Source organism: Brassica napus, chromosome C3, assembly GCF_020379485.1.
Source record: "Brassica napus cultivar Da-Ae chromosome C3, Da-Ae, whole genome shotgun sequence".
In the NCBI taxonomy this organism is placed as follows: Eukaryota; Viridiplantae; Streptophyta; class Magnoliopsida; order Brassicales; family Brassicaceae; genus Brassica; species Brassica napus.
In genome coordinates this window covers 26,459,080-26,474,813 of record NC_063446.1, presented here as the reverse complement: position 1 = coordinate 26,474,813, position 15,734 = coordinate 26,459,080, and the positions used below count along the sequence as shown (strand labels likewise).

At 36.6% G+C, this 15,734-nt stretch overlaps 1 protein-coding gene and 1 pseudogene across 2 annotated transcripts; both read left to right on the top strand.

Annotated features, from left to right (window-relative positions):
* Positions 1 to 4,611: 4,611 nt before the first annotated feature.
* LOC106400424 lies at positions 4,612 to 7,004 on the top strand (annotated as a pseudogene).
* A 6,201-nt stretch (positions 7,005 to 13,205) lies between these two features.
* Positions 13,206 to 15,576, top strand: LOC106400716 (peroxisomal 2,4-dienoyl-CoA reductase [(3E)-enoyl-CoA-producing]). Of its 2 annotated transcripts, none has more exons than XM_013841090.3 (6): positions 13,206 to 13,409; positions 13,668 to 13,888; positions 13,984 to 14,143; positions 14,655 to 14,827; positions 14,926 to 15,148; positions 15,242 to 15,576. In XM_013841090.3, the coding sequence occupies exons 2-6, from the start codon at positions 13,703 to 13,705 to the stop codon at positions 15,394 to 15,396; spliced, it is 897 nt and encodes a 298-aa protein (XP_013696544.1). In that variant the 5' UTR covers positions 13,206 to 13,409; positions 13,668 to 13,702; the 3' UTR covers positions 15,397 to 15,576. The 2 variants fall into 2 exon arrangements, with proteins under 2 accessions (XP_013696544.1, XP_013696543.1); XM_013841089.3 differs by having other exon boundaries at positions 13,232 to 13,559.
* The last annotated feature ends 158 nt before the right edge of the window (positions 15,577 to 15,734 follow it).

The window sequence follows — 15,734 nt, the reverse complement described above, 5'->3', positions numbered from 1 at the left end:
CCAAATACGCTTTTTTTCTTTAAACTATTTAACCCCACGTTTCCATTCAATCCAATATGTTTTACGAGTGCGCACTCTTATATTGATGTGAGTTCATGATCCTCGCTTATATTCATAAATTCAAGTGCTACCTTGTATGCAAATAAATCATCTTATGTCGACATTCCTTATTGGTTCCATTATGTTCCAGACATGATATAATCGATTGAGATTCATTATTATCAGGACCTTTAATACTTTGCAGCTTGGTGTCCCAAGCTACATTGTTTGGTACATGTACCTTTGAGCCGGCCGGCCTTATCTCCATGTCTGGGATGGTTTCCTTAGTAACCTCGGATTTGGATTTTGATTATCATTCTCTGCACCTTTCTTTTGTTTCCGAGGATTCTTATCTTTTGGAACCTATTGGTCTACCACGTTTCATACGTTGTCTAGACTCTGTAGCAACTTGACTGTGTCTCTTCTTGGACATCAAATTCGTTGGTGCTTTACAAGCTGGTTTATATATGACTTAGTCATTCTTTTTCGGGTCAGCAAATGTGTCTGGCATTTGATTAGCTAGCTTTGTAAATGTATAATCTTTGGACGTCTATTTCACATTTTTTAGCCCGAGGATCTTGCCAAGACATTGATGGTTGACTCCATTATATTTCTTTTACCATTCTTTTACCAGCTTTATTATTATTTTTCTCCTCTTGGTCTTAAAATAATCCGTGTACATGGCCTCAAATATAATCACCCATAGTTGGCTCAAAGTAATTTATTATTCTGGGAGAATCGTATCCAACATATATCCCCATCCTCCTTTTGAGGTCCTATCTTAGTTCTCTGTGGTGGAGCAATTAGTACATAGACAGCACATCTAAATGTCTTATGATGGGGTATGTCTGGCTCTTGACCCGTTAATAATTGTGATATGGGATATTTATGCTCACTAAATGGCCTGATGCACATTAACTTAGGTGCATGTAAATTTCGTGTGGCCCAAGCTGTGAATGAGAGTTTTGACCTCATCAGTTATGGTCTATCAATCAGCTATTTGCGTTTTAAAAGATTTCGGCCAAGCCGTTCTTGGTATGGACATGTATCACAGAATTGTCCACACTTACCCCCATGGACATACCATAATCATTTAAACGCTTGGGATTAAATGAGTTTCCCTTGTGTTCATGCTACAAACGTGAGATTCTTTGGGATAATTCTTCTTATCTTTTAATGTGTGCCTTTTGAATATCAATTTTTGCATCATGTTTGGACCAGGATGGGCAATCCGGTCGTGCCATAAAGTGTATATTTTCGCAGGATTTTAGCCTCTATAATACTGATCTATGCATAGCCTAGGTCAGTAGAGAATGCAAGTATCGTCTTTAGGACTTATTATGGCCTTGGGCGATTTTATACATATATCTGAAGGAACTCTTTGTTTCCTTCGCCCATTGTTTCAATATGGAAACCATTCATTCTTATATCTTTAAAACTCAATAGGCTGCTCTTGCTCTTAGAGCTGGGTGAATATAAGGCATCACTGATTTCTAGATGCATACTCTTAGGCAATAATATATTAGCATAGCCATAGTCTTTTTTCAGACTGACGATACCTGCTTCAGTACTTATATTAACGTTTTTCAGTGTACTCATATAGAAAGATCATTCATTCATTTAATCTAAGCAGACAATGTAATAGAAATAAATTCAAAGAGATAAAAATCAGAGAAAGGATACAAGCAAAGCAATCACACAAGTTTGATGTCGAAATCAGATTATCAACTTGATTCTTTTAGGCAATCATAAGTCTCATATTCCATAAGATCATCTTGATCATGTTCGAAATTAATTTCACCATCTTTATAGACCAAGTGAGTTTCAGAATTCTTCCCTTTCAGTCTCTCTTTGATAGAGGCCACAAAAATGTTTGGGAGTCCTTCATATCTTAGCCCAATGGTTCCCCATTCCACATCTATGGCACACTGATTTGGTCGAGCTTTGTGGTTTAAAGGATATACCACCGCCACTGCCTTGACCATGGCTCAAATTGGGTTGATACCCACGGCCTCTGCCATAGTGATTCCCACGGCCAAATGTGCTATAGTGGCCATGGCCACGTCCTTTCCACCCTCCACGGCCATGACCGTGTGGTCTATCATTCTGGACGTGGTTACCTTTTTTTTTCTTCTGCGGCCTAATTGGTATCAGATAATGAGGTTAATCCAGGAGGTCTCAATTCACTGTTTCTCATCAGTAATCCATTATTTTGCCCAGCTAGCAATAGACTCATTTACGGACTTATAATCATGGATTCTGGGATTCCTCCAATCAAATAGGGCCTTTGGTAATAACACCGTTCTTTGGTGATCATATCTCGATTTGTATTATGTCCAAAGGTCTAGAGGATTCTCAATTGTCAAATACTGATCTTTGAGACTCTCAATAAGATGATGGCGAATAATTTAATATTGCCATGTATCAATCTTTCTCATTGGCACTATTCACTTCTATGATACATTCACCAAGTCTTTTTGACTTTAGGATAATCTTTGTATCCAATGCCCACCATAAATAATTATCTCCAGAGAGATTTAGGGCAGCAAAATCCAGGTTGATTTTCGACATCTCAAATCATATATCACTCAATATTTTGGTATAATTTTTCATGCGGCCTTATTCTTAAAAAAAATCAATTTAGATTTCAGTCTTGTGAGGACAATGAAACTATCAATCTTGTGAGGACAATGAAACAATCAATCTTAAAGGCATTTAATCAATTAGTCAATTTCTAATAAGTCTCAGCAATACTATTTCTATGTGCTCATAATATTATGGTTTATTAAGACTAGTAAAAACGGATTCAATTAATCGTGCAATTAGGGTTTAACAATCAATGGATTTTAGCAAGACTAGTAAAAAGATTTATTAATTACTCAATCTGTTTCAAGGCTGATTTTAGCAATACTGGAATATAGATTTCAAGCATGAATTTCAATGAATCAGTTTCAAGGCTGATTTGTATTTAACATAAAACATGTGTAAATAATTTATCTAGTATCCAAATTTATCAAACCTCAAAAACATATAATCAGATCAATCAATTTAATCGAACTTAGCATACAATCTTAAACCTCAGGACATTATATTTTATCATGAATCTATCAACCTAGCATACAGATTCTAAATTCTCAAAGACATCCAAATCAGATCAATATAGCCTATCATACGGATTATTTAGGGTTTCTATTTAAAACAGATCAGATTACAAAACTATCAATCCTAGCAGATGATATTAAACCTCAAGAATCATGCAATCAGATCATTCAGATTTTAAACAAGTAAATCTCAATCAATCTATCAACCTATCGGATTATATAAGCAAAGCAAGCTAGCAACCTATCAGATTTAATCAATGTTTTAACAGGCTGGTCGGTTTAAACAATTTTAAATCAGATGAACAATTAACCAAGCAATATGAGAAAATAAATCTATCAATTTAACGGTCAAACAATTCTAGCAACATAGCATCATATTCAATCAGATTTAAAACCTCAATGATCAAAACCGAAAACAGTTTTGATTTCAAAATATTCGATTAGGGTTTTAATATGTGATTTGATAATTATAGTATAATTAATTCTGATACTTATAATATTTAGGGTTTATAGATATAAGGTTAGGGTTTATCGGATTTTAACTTGTAAAAACCGATTTGGGGTTTTAATCATGTAGGAACATGATTTAGGGTTTGGGGTATCGAACTTTTAGAGCTTCGATTTACTCAATTAAGATTTTTGATCTATTACCCTATGGTTTTGATTCATAAAGATTAGAGTTTTAGGGTTTCATTCTTTATCAATCAATCCATGTTCGATTATGGGTTCTTAGGTTTTGAATTACCTTTTAACCTTAGATGATTGTTGAAGCGGACCACCAAAGAAGTTGAGCCGCGAGCTAGACACGAACGGGACGCGAGCTGGAATGGATCGAGTTGCGGACGTCCTTTGTTACTTGATCGGGAACACCTTGATCGTCGGACGCGAGCTGTCTGATGCTGTCGCGAACGAGAAAGAGGTCGCGTGCTGGAACTGCTCTCGGGTCGCGAACGTTTGAGCTAGGATCAGGAACGCCTTGGGCTGAAGCTGATCGGGGACGCGAGCTGGAACAAATGAGGGAACAAGAGACGCGATCGAGGTTTAGGGTTCGTCGGATCGCCGGCCAGGGTTAGGGTTTTAGGGTTTTTCGATTTGGGTATTAGCTTAGGGATTTAGAATTTCGTGCTGATAACGTGTTATAAAAGTAATGGAAAAGTCTCTCTTTATTCATAACATAAAGGTTCCTTATATAGGAAATTACACCGTCATAGATAAATGGAAAGATTACAAATCATAATCTCTTGGTTATGAGCCATCCACAATCTAGTTCATGACAATTCCATTAATTAATTTAAGTAGGTTTACTTGTACATGAATAAGTGGCAATGTGGCATGACCCTTGTGGTCTCACAACCCCTGGATATCTTTTCTGAAAAAGAAAAAAACCCTTATATGCCATGTTGACACGTAGATGTGTGTATATAAACATGAATATCTCAAAGATTCTCTAAAATTAAAGACGATGTGTGTGATGGGGAAAAGAAGAACACCATGCTGTGACAAATAGCCAAGTTCTGAAGAGAGGGCCATGGAGTGATGAAGAAAGTGAAAGACTCAATGCTTTTATTCTAAAACATGGTCATCACAACTGGAGATCTCTTCCTAAACTAGCTGGTCAGTCCTTTTATCAATGATTTCTTTTGCTTAATGGTAAATTTAATTGTTTTTTCCTCTAAAGATCCTCTCTATCACATTGCATGTTCGCTCGTTTTCATTTTCAAGTATTTTCATGTTTATAGTTTCATTTTGTCTCTCACTCTAGTTCTCTACAATGCTTACGTTCTTTGATTTGACAAGATGCTACAATCTTTTCTCTTCTCTCTCTTTGTTAAAAGATACAAAATGTTCTTGAATAGCCTCTAAAATTTATTATAATGGAATATTGATTTATTTGTTGTAGAGATGGTTCATAGGCTCGTTATAATTTATATATTTTAAGCAATGAAAATTAACGCAAAATGTAGTTACATTTCTTTTTTTTTTGAACAACCTCTAAAATGCAGTTACATTTCTTAGTTACGATTTTGGTGCTTCTTTCATAAAGGAAGCATATTTTCTTTTGAAGAATAAAATATGAGATGTTTGACAACAATTACACAATCTGTAACGTTCGTATATATATTACCTTTATTTCCTTAAAGTTGAATTTGCATACAGATTCTTCCGGATGATGAGATAAAAGTTTGAAATAGATGGTTGAAAAAAAGTTTATGTAAATAATAGGTAATTAGATATGGCGAACATATACTTCAACCAAACGTATGCACCATCTGATGAAATCTTCACTAGATTATTTAAATTCAATTGCTGAACTCGTAAGTTAAGCTTGTAATTTTGGTGTTCATGATTAGTAATGTATGTTTTAACTGAAACAAAATAGGATTGGCGAGATGCGGAAAGAGTTGCCGTTTAAGATGGTTAAACTATCTGCGACCAGGTCTCAAACGAGGCAACTTCACCAAAGAGGAGGAAGATACCATTATCCACCTCCATCAAGTTCTTGGAAACAAGTAAAGTCATGTCTCCCTAGTTTCAATCTAAAAATTATGTAAAAACAATAAGTATAACTAGTGCATTGATTGATCAGGTGGTCAAAAATAGCATCACACTTACCGGGAAGAACAGACAACGAGATCAAGAATGTGTGGAACACTCATCTCAAGAAACGATCGGTGAAGAGCAACTCAGCATCAGATGTTACCAACCAAGCCTCTTCAGTGTCCTCTTCTTCCTCATCAGTCTCTACTGACGTTATTAACAGCGAGAAGCATAATCAGGAAGAGGAGTTGGAAAATATATTGGTGGAGCATATTGCATGTGGATTTGAGGTGAATGCACCACAATCACTAGAATATCTTTTTGAAGATCGCCAGATTCCTCCTCTTTCTATATCTAAACCGGACTCTCTAGAAATCCATATGCAATCAGATGATGATTTGTGTAGCCGAATGGTTGAACCAGGGTTAGATGTTTACAATGAATGGCTCAGCTATTTTGATAATCAAACTTTGTAGAACACATGATCCACCATGTTTATTTTTATTGCATTGACCTTGTCTTTGTTTTTTTTTGTAAGATGAATTTAGAATACATTAAGAACATATTCAAACCATAGTGTAGCTGGGAAGCTAGAATGTAACCGAGTCAGGAAGCATATGTACAATAGAATCATATTTTGAGATTTTAATATTTGATGATCTTTGGTTACACAAAAACAATTATGACGCTGGCGGTCTTACACGATTATAATAAATTGTACACCAATAGTATAACTTTGTATAATTTTCAAAGTGTAATTTAGTAACCTAATATAACTATTTAACAAAATATATTCATTTGTAATCAATTATATTAATATGTATCTCGACAATTGAAGTTATATTTAAGTTTGAAATTAAAGTTAAAATTAAAATTTGAATTTTTTTTAAAGAAAAGTTAAAGAGTAAATTTAGAATTCTCTTGTTTCATTGAGAACAAATTAGAATATTCAACCTTAATTGATAGTATATTAGACTTGCTTTTGAGTCTTAAGATCATTTGAGATTTTTTACCTGAATATGAAGATTGGGTCTCATAACCCCTTTTCTTAAAATCATTTAAATTAATATGAAAATATTTCTGATTGTTTACCATGTGTGAATGTGATAATAAATTAATTAAATAAAACATAATCCCAATTTTTTTTTTGAATAATAACGGTTGAAACTAGGTAATAACCCGCGTTTTGCGCGGGATGTGATTATTAGTTTCGTTATTTTTAATAAAAAGACATTTTTAATCTGGATATTGGTTCGGTTTAAAATTTTTTTTTTTTGGTTTTTAATCTTCTAAAATATAACTATTATTTTAAATTAATATTCTTTTTAGTTTATTCGGTTAAAATGTTTGATTTTTTGGTTTTTTCTGGTATAAACCAAAAAATAATATTATTTGTTTATTTTCATGTTATGAATTTTAGATAGTCGTCTTGTCGAACCAATAGTTTCATATTATACTTTCTAAACAGATAATAGTTTAAGAAAAAAAATTGTTAAAACAAATCATTTCACTACAATTTGGTCGGTAGTGAAAGAAGCATTAAGAAAAAATATTTCAACTTTAAAAAAATTAGATACTTCAGTTGTGCTGAATACTTAGTTATAAGGTGCTCACATCAAGATGCACATGTATGTGTATGTAAAAAGTATATAAAAATAGTTGACAAATATATAAAGATATTGTTAATTAATATTAAACGATATTTTTGTGCAAAATAATACATGAAAGATAAAATTAAAATTAATTTAAAATAAAAAAGGCCTTGACATTAGTCATTTTTTTTCATATAAAGAAAATAAAATTGTATCCGCAAATAGGGGTGGGCACATATCGAATATATGGGTATTTGGAAGCATTCGTGTCGATTCGATCTTTAGCCACCTAGATATTCGGTGACTCGAATATCTGAAATATTTTAGAATTTTAAAGAATATCCGATTTGATCCGTAAATAAAATAAAATTTTAAAAATAATTAAAAAATTTAATAATAAAATTTTATTACAAAAATACAATATTATTTAACATTTTAAATTCTAGTACCTAATATAATAAATTTAATTCATAAAAATATTGTAAAACTGATATGAAGTATAATATATATAACGTATATATATAATTCTTTACATATATGTATATATATGCATATAACAGATCAAATTAGATATCTGTTACTAAAAATATTTGTATTTGTGATTCGCTTCTTTTTTGAATATTGTATTTTAATATCTGATTTGTTTCGTAGAGTTATAGATATCCAGATTTTTTGGTTCAAATCAAAACGGATAACGAATCGAATCAAAATTTATGAATATTTTGCTCAACTTTATCCGTAAACAATAAAAATAATATATTTATTGTTTGGCTTTTGATTCGTTATCTATTTTTATTCGAACCGAAAAAATCCAGAGTTTTATTGGAATCATATATGTGAGTTTTATATTAAAAAAATGTAAAATACATAGCGTGAGCACATTTACTAATATAGTTTGAACGCGTTAACATACTTATTATCAATCATCACACATGTTTATTATAGTGTGAATGCATTTATTACAATGCTTCTCTTTTAATATATAAGGGATATGCCCAACAATAACTTTAAGAGATACATTACTTTAGAGTATAGAGTTACATTTTATTTTAATTATTACCGGAATGATAGATACACTCACTGTAAATCGTCATCTGTAGAATATTTATTTTGGTCATGTTATGAAGTGTGACATTAAACAATGGTGTTTTGGAAGCTAACCGGTTCTGATTCAGTTCAAGTGGGCACATCAATCAATTGGAGATAGCCAAGGCGAGTGTTATTGATTCAGCTGGTTTAGAGTGTACCGGTCTCAGCTACTTAAGGACTTGCGAAAGGAAGAGTTCATCGTCTCGAAACAGACTACTCAAGAGAGAATCGGAAGAAAAGAAGAAGAGAGAAAGATCATCGAGAACGTGGATTGCATCTTTGATTCATTGTTCTTGTGGTGATCTTTGTAAAGACTCGATTCGATTCTAGTGGAGTAGTTGCTTGTGCCGTCAAGCCCCATACGTACGGATTCACATCGAATCCCGAACAGGGTAAACAAATCTCGTTGTGTCTTCTTTTGTTCTTTTCTATTTCATAAACACACAAGAGAAATCGAGAGTGTGTGAGGTCAATAGAGAGTGAAACGAGAGAGAAGAAGTAGTCTTAGGATCTAGCTACAAGTGAGAGAGATCGATTCACAACAAAGTGGTATCAGAGCACCAGGTTACGGTAACCGATGAAAGAATCGATGGCGAAAGTCAAGATTGCATGTTTCGACGGGCAAGGCGATTTCTCGATGTGGAAGAAAAGGATATTAGCTCATCTGTCGATTCTTGGGTTGAAGGATGCTCTAGCGGAGGCTCCGTCAGATTCTGGGATTACAATCAAGAAAGACAAAGATGAGGAAGCCTTCAAGGAGCGCATTAAACAGCTCGTGGTCGAGAAGTCGGAGAGGGCCGAGAAGGCGATGAACATGATCATCCTGAATCTTGGAGATCATGTGTTGAGGAAGCTCGAAGAATATACAACGGCTGCAACCATCTAGTCTGCACTTGAAAGGTTGTATAATTCTAAAACTTTACCGAATTGTATACATCTGCAGCATAAGTTTTACACTTTCAAGATGATAGAATTTAAGTCAATCGATGAAAACATAGATGATTTCTTGAAATTAGTCTCCGGATTATGCAATGTCAATGTTTCTGTTTCAGAGGAGGTGCAAGCAATACTGCTGTTAAGCTCCTTGCCGTCTCAGTACAATCAACTCAAGGAGACTTTGAAGTATGGGAAGGATACATTGTCTTTAGAAGATGTAACCAATGCAGCAAAGTCGAAAGAGATTGAGTTGAAGGAGGTGAAGGAATCTAATCTTTCACAGAGGTCTGGAGAAGCGTATGTCACTCGCGGCAGGCCAGAGAGAAGGGACAACTACAAAGGCAGAAACTCAAACAACAAGTCGAGGTCCAGATCAAGGTCTAAGGTGACTTGCTGGTACTGCAAGAAGGAGGGTCATATGAAGAAAGATTGTTTCGCAAGGAAGAAGCGAATGGAAAGTGAGGAAGATGGTGAAGCTGCTGTGATGGTGGACACGCTTCAGGAGATAGATGCACTTGCTATCTCCGACCATGGCCCAAGAAACAACTGGGTGATAGACTCGGGATGCTCATATCACATGACGTCCAGGCAAAACTGGTTCAGTGAATTCAAAGAAGTAACTGGAGGACAAGTGCTACTTTCAGATGACATGGCAGTATATGTCCAAGGAATGGGAACTGTCATGCTCAACACAAGAGGCGGTACAGTCAACAGACTTACAAACGTCAGGTATGTTCCAAATTTAAAGAGAAATTTGATCTCAGTCAGTTCTCTTGATCTGCAGAGATTCAAGCAAGAAGGTGGAGAAGGAAAAACTTGTTTCTACAAGAAGGGTAAACTTGCACTACGAGGAACGTTGTTGGGCAGCCTGTACTTACTGGATGGAGAAACAGTGTCACCTTCAGCGAATGCGGCCATTGCCGAGGATGATACGACTTTATGGCATTGTTGCCTTGCACATACAAGCATGAGGAACCTGAAGATTCTGGCAGACAAAGGAATACTACACAAGAAGAAGATCTGCGAGCTTGACTTCTGTGAGAGCTGCATCATGGGAAAGAACAAGCAGCTGAGCTTCATTGTTGGTAAGCACAATAATGAAGAGGTATTGAGGTATGTTCATGCGGACCTTTGGGGATCTCCAAATGTTCACATGTCTATCTCTAGAAAGCAATACTTCTTGTCCATTATTGATGATTACACTAGGAAAGTTTGGATTTACTTTCTAGCTACTAAGGATGAGGTATTTAACAAGTTTTGTGAATGGAGGAACTTAGTAGAGAATCAGGTTAACCGTAGAGTTCAATGCCTTAGGACTGATAATGGCCTTGAGTTCTGTAATATTGCATTTGATAACTATTGTAAGATGCATGGTATTGAAAGGCACATGACGTGTTCATACACTCCGCAACCGAACGGTGTTGCAGAGCGTATGAACCAGACTATAATGGAAAAATTTAGATGTCTTTTGAGTGAATCAGGTCTGGAGGAAAGGTTTTGGACAGAAGCTGCTGCAACATCAGTTTACATCATAAACAGAACACCATCATCGGCAAATGACTTCAACATACCCGAAGAACTGTGGCTTGGGAAGACGCCAGGGTATGGACATCTCAGAAGGTTCGGGTCAGTTGTCTACGTACATGTCGACCAGGGGAAGCTCAAGCCGATAGCTATGAAGGGTGTCTTCATTGGTTATCCAACTGGGGGAAAAGGCTACAAGGTGTGCTTGCTGGAAGAAAGAAAGGTGGTGATCAGTAGAAATGCAATATTCATAGAATAGGTGCTCTACAAGGATGATGTTCTGGATCGTGGAAAAGGCATTGAACAAGGACACACAGATGCAGAAACATCAATCAGAACAACGGTTGAGGTTGGGGAAAGCTCAGAGGCATCGCAGGGGGATCAGTCAGAAGTTGTAGCTGGTCAGGCAGAGGTAGATGAAGAACAGACGACTACGACTGAAGTTACAGAAGATTTGAGCAATTACCAGTTAGCAAGAGACAGGGTTTGCAGAGAGATAGTGAAGCCAGCAAGATATACAGAGGATTCAGCACTGGCATTTGCACTATCTGTAGCAGAGGAGATAGAAAGTGAGGAGCCTCGAAGCTATGAAGAGGCTATGAGAAGCAAAGATTAGGAGAAGTGGAACGCAGCGATGGACGATGAAATGGTTTCACTTGCCACAAATAAGACGTAGAACATAAGTGAACTTCCAAAAGAGAAGAAGACGATTGGCTGTAAATGGATTTACAAATACAAGCCAGGAATACCCGGAGTCGAGCCACCGAGACACAAGGCGAGACTGGTTGCAAAAGGTTACTCACAACGAGAAGGAGTTGACTATCAAGAGATCTTCTCGCCGGTAGTGAAGCATGTTTCAATTAGACTTATGTTGTCAATTGTTGTTGACAAGGATCTTGAAATGGAGCAAATCGACGTGAAAACAGTGTTCTTGCATGGATCCATTGATGAAGAGATATATATGGATCAACCACCAGGGTACGAGGTGGAAGGAGAAGAACACAAGGTCTGTAGGTTGATGAGGTCTCTGTATGGGTTGAAACAGGCGCCTCGACAGTGGAACAAGTGCTTTGATCTGTACATGACAGAGAATGGGTTTGAGAAGAGTGAGTTTGATCTATGCATCTACTTCAAGAAGTTGGAAGGTGGAGAATACATATATCTACTCCTATACGTAGATGATATGTTACTTGTCTCGAAAAACATGAAAGATGTAGACAAGGTGAAGAAAATGTTGGCTAAGAGATTTGATATGAAAGACTTGGGGCCAGCAAGAAGGATCTTAGGAATGGATATTGAGAGAGACAGAGAAAAAGGAGTACTGAAACTGTCTCAGTCAGGTTACTTAAAGAAGGTTTTACAAGTGTTTCGTATGGATATGGCAAGCCCTGTATTAACGCCTTTGGGAGCTCACTTCAAACTAGTATCGTTGAAGGAAGGAGATAAAGGTGTGGGGTCTGAGGAAGAGTATCCATATGCAAATGTGGTTGGAAGTGTCATGTATGCGATGATAGGGACATGACCTGATTTAGCATTTGCAGTAGGAGTTTTAAGCCGGTTCATGAGTAATCCAGATAAGACTCATTGGGAAGCTGTTCAGTGGATATTACGGTATTTGGTGAAGACTCATCAGTATGGTTTAGTCTTAAAGAAGCAAAGTTCAGGGTTCAGCGTCAGAGGGTTCTCAGATTCAGATTATGGAGGTGATCTCGATAGAAGAAGATCTACCACAGGGTATGTATTTACGGTGGGAGGCAATACGGTTAGCTGGAAGTCGGGGTTACAACCAGTGGTGGCATTGTCGACTACAGAAGCGGAGCACATATCACTGGTGGAAGCTATAAAGGAAGGGTTATGGCTCAGAGGACTTGCTGAGGAACTGGGATATCAACAAGAAGAGGTTAAGGTGGAGTGTGATTCTCAAAGCGCAATATGCTTGGTGAAGAACAATGCGTTTCATGATCGAACAAAGCATGTAGCAGTGTCGAAGCACGTAGCTAGTGAAGATTTGAAGATGAGTTTCGTGAGAGACATGGTTGACACAGGAGAAGTGAAGATAGTGAAGATTCATACTTCCAAGAACCCAGCAGATATGTTAACCAAGGTGATTCCAGGAACGAAGTTTGATCAAGCTCTGTCTGAGCTTGGAGTATCCAGATGCTAAGAGAGTGGCTACGCTTGATGGTATAAGGGATGAACTCATGTTGTTGATGTCAAGGTGGAGATTTTTATGAAGTGTGACATTCAACAATGGTATTTTGGGAGCTAACCGGTTCTGGTTCTGTTCAAGTTGGTACATCAATCAATTGGAGATAACCAAGGCGAGTGTTATTGATTCAGCTGGTTTAGAGTGTACCGGTCTCAGCTACTTAAGGGCTTGAGAAAGGAAGAGTTCATCATCTCGAAACAGACTACTCAAGAGAGAATCGGAAGAAAAGAAGAAGAGAGAAAGATCATCGAGAACGTGGATTGCATCTTTGATTCATTGTTCTTGTGGTGATCTTTGTAAAGACTCGATTCAATTATAGTGGAGTAGTTGCTTGTGTCGTCAAGCCCTAGACGTACGGATTCACATCGAATCCCGAACTGGGTAAACAAATCTCGTTGTGTCTTTTTTTTGTTTTTTTCTATTTCATAAACACACGAGAGAAATCGAGAGTGTGTGAGGTCGAGAGTGAAACGAGAGAGAAGAAGTAGCCTTAGGATATAGCTACAAGTGAGAGAGATCGATTCACAACAGGTCAATTCTTATAATTTTCTTAAAATGCGGAGATAATTAACTAAATATGGCAGTTGGGTAGGTAGTAAGAAGAGAAACATTTGTGGCTTAGCTTTATCTTGTTATTAGCTTTCGCGAATTCGCGCGTGGACCGAGTGGTGATCATGGATTCTCCGTTCAATCCTGATGTCCTCAAAGGCAAGGTGGCTCTCATCACGGGAGGCGGATCAGGCATCGGTTTCGAGATCTCCACTCAGTTCGGGAAACATGGAGCTTCCATCGCCATCATGGGACGCCGTAAACAAGTCCTCGACGCCGCCGTCTCTGACCTCCGATCCCTCGGGATTGCGGTAATATTTCGAGAGGATTTTCGTTTGAATTGGGATGAATAGTTTCGATTGCTTGTTGAATTGCTTCGTCTCTTTGCAATTTATGTGTCTGCAAGGCTATTGGATTGGAAGGTGACGTTCGTAAGCCAGAGGATGCGAAGAGAATAGTGGAATCAACTTATCAGCACTTCGGTAGGATTGATATTCTCATTAACGCAGCCGCCGGAAATTTTCTCTCTGCGGCTGAGGATTTGTCCACCAATGGCTTCAGAACAGGTGGATCCACCTTTTCTCATTCATCTCACTCTTATCTGTTTTGTCAACTTTTAACCTTTTTTTTTTTTTTTTGTTACAAAAAAATGTCACTTTACGATTTCAATGCAAATTATATTTATTTTTATCTGAAATTTTTTAATTATAAATAATTTTATTTATCTCAAATACTATTGGTTAGAGAAGTATAATTAATAGTAGCTTACATATATTTCCGCCGCTTTTTTAATTTGTGTGAAAAATATCAAAATGACACTTATTTAGTTAGAAACAGAGAAATTTTTTCAAAATGACACTTATTTAGTTAGAAACAGAGGGACTATAAGTTTCAAGAAAAAAAATTAGTAGAATTACAAAAATTCCGATCGAAAATTAGGAAATAAAAACAATGAAAAGGTAATAATATAGAATTGTAAGAAGTTTGAAAAAAAAAATCTTGAAGGAAAATAAACTAGTAGAAGTTTGTCTTTGCTTTGTTCAATTTGGAAAACTTTTTTTGTTTGGTTTTGTGCAGTTTTAGATATTGATGCAGTAGGAACGTTCAACATGTGCCATGAAGCACTCAAGTATCTTAAGAAAGGAGGGCCTGGTAGAGACCCAGCAAGCGGCGGTGGGTCGATCATCAACATAAGTGCTACTTTGCACTACACTGCTTCTTGGTACCAAATACATGTTTCTGCAGCCAAGGTGATTAACTAGTGTTCTTTGGTTAGAAAATCAATAACTTAAGTACGGTATTATATCAAAAATGGGATCTTAGGTTTGTTTTTCTAAACTTGAAACAGGCAGCAGTCGATGCTACGACAAGGAACTTGGCATTGGAGTGGGGAACTGACTACGAGATCAGAGTGAACGGGATTGCGCCAGGCCCCATAGGAGGCACGCCTGGAATGAGTAAGCTTGTACCTGACGAGATCCAAAACAAAACCCGAGAGTTAATGCCTCTCTATAAACTCGGTGAGAAGTGGGATATCGCCATGGCTGCACTCTACCTCAGCGGTGATACTGGTATGCTGAGTTTAAAAATCACTCTTTCGTAATGTAAAACACATGGAGAGATGGTAAGAGTAGTAATATATGCGTGATTTTTTTGGTTAACAGGGAAGTATGTGAATGGACTAACAATGGTGGTAGATGGAGGATTGTGGCTTAGCAAACCTCGCCATTTGGCAAAAGAAGCTGTGAAGGAACTCTCTCGTGTTGTGGAGAAGAGGTCTAGGGCCAAACCTGTTGGTCTGCCGACCAGCAAACTTTAAAGAGTGTTTGTCTTTCTCATCTCAAACATTAAGAGTGTGATGTTGGGTTATTTGATTGTATTACGTTGGATACAATACAAACAAAATGGTGGGTATTGAGATTCTGAAGGTTGAAACGTTCTTTTTTTTTCTTTGAACATCTGAAACATTCTTTATTAATCACAATGATTGTAATGGATTCTTTCAGAATGCAGTAAAATAGAGATAAACTACAACTAATGTATGCAGGAGCAAAAGTAAGGCTCACAAGTTTTTTCAAGAGGATAAATAAAATATGATAATTTTATATTAAAATTCTAAAAATAGGCCAAATCTTATACTATCGATAAAATATTTTT

What these genes read in the sequence shown, in the direction of transcription:
- LOC106400716 (XM_013841090.3), top strand. Translation starts at nt 13,703, where the DNA reads ATGGATTCTCCGTTCAATCCTGATGTCCTCAAAGGCAAGGTGGCTCTC. An exon ending in TCCGATCCCTCGGGATTGCG is followed by an intron (nt 13,889 to 13,983) that starts GTAATATTTCGA and finishes TGTGTCTGCAAG; the next exon opens with GCTATTGGATTGGAAGGTGA. An exon ending in CTACCTCAGCGGTGATACTG is followed by an intron (nt 15,149 to 15,241) that starts GTATGCTGAGTT and finishes TTTGGTTAACAG; the next exon opens with GGAAGTATGTGAATGGACTA.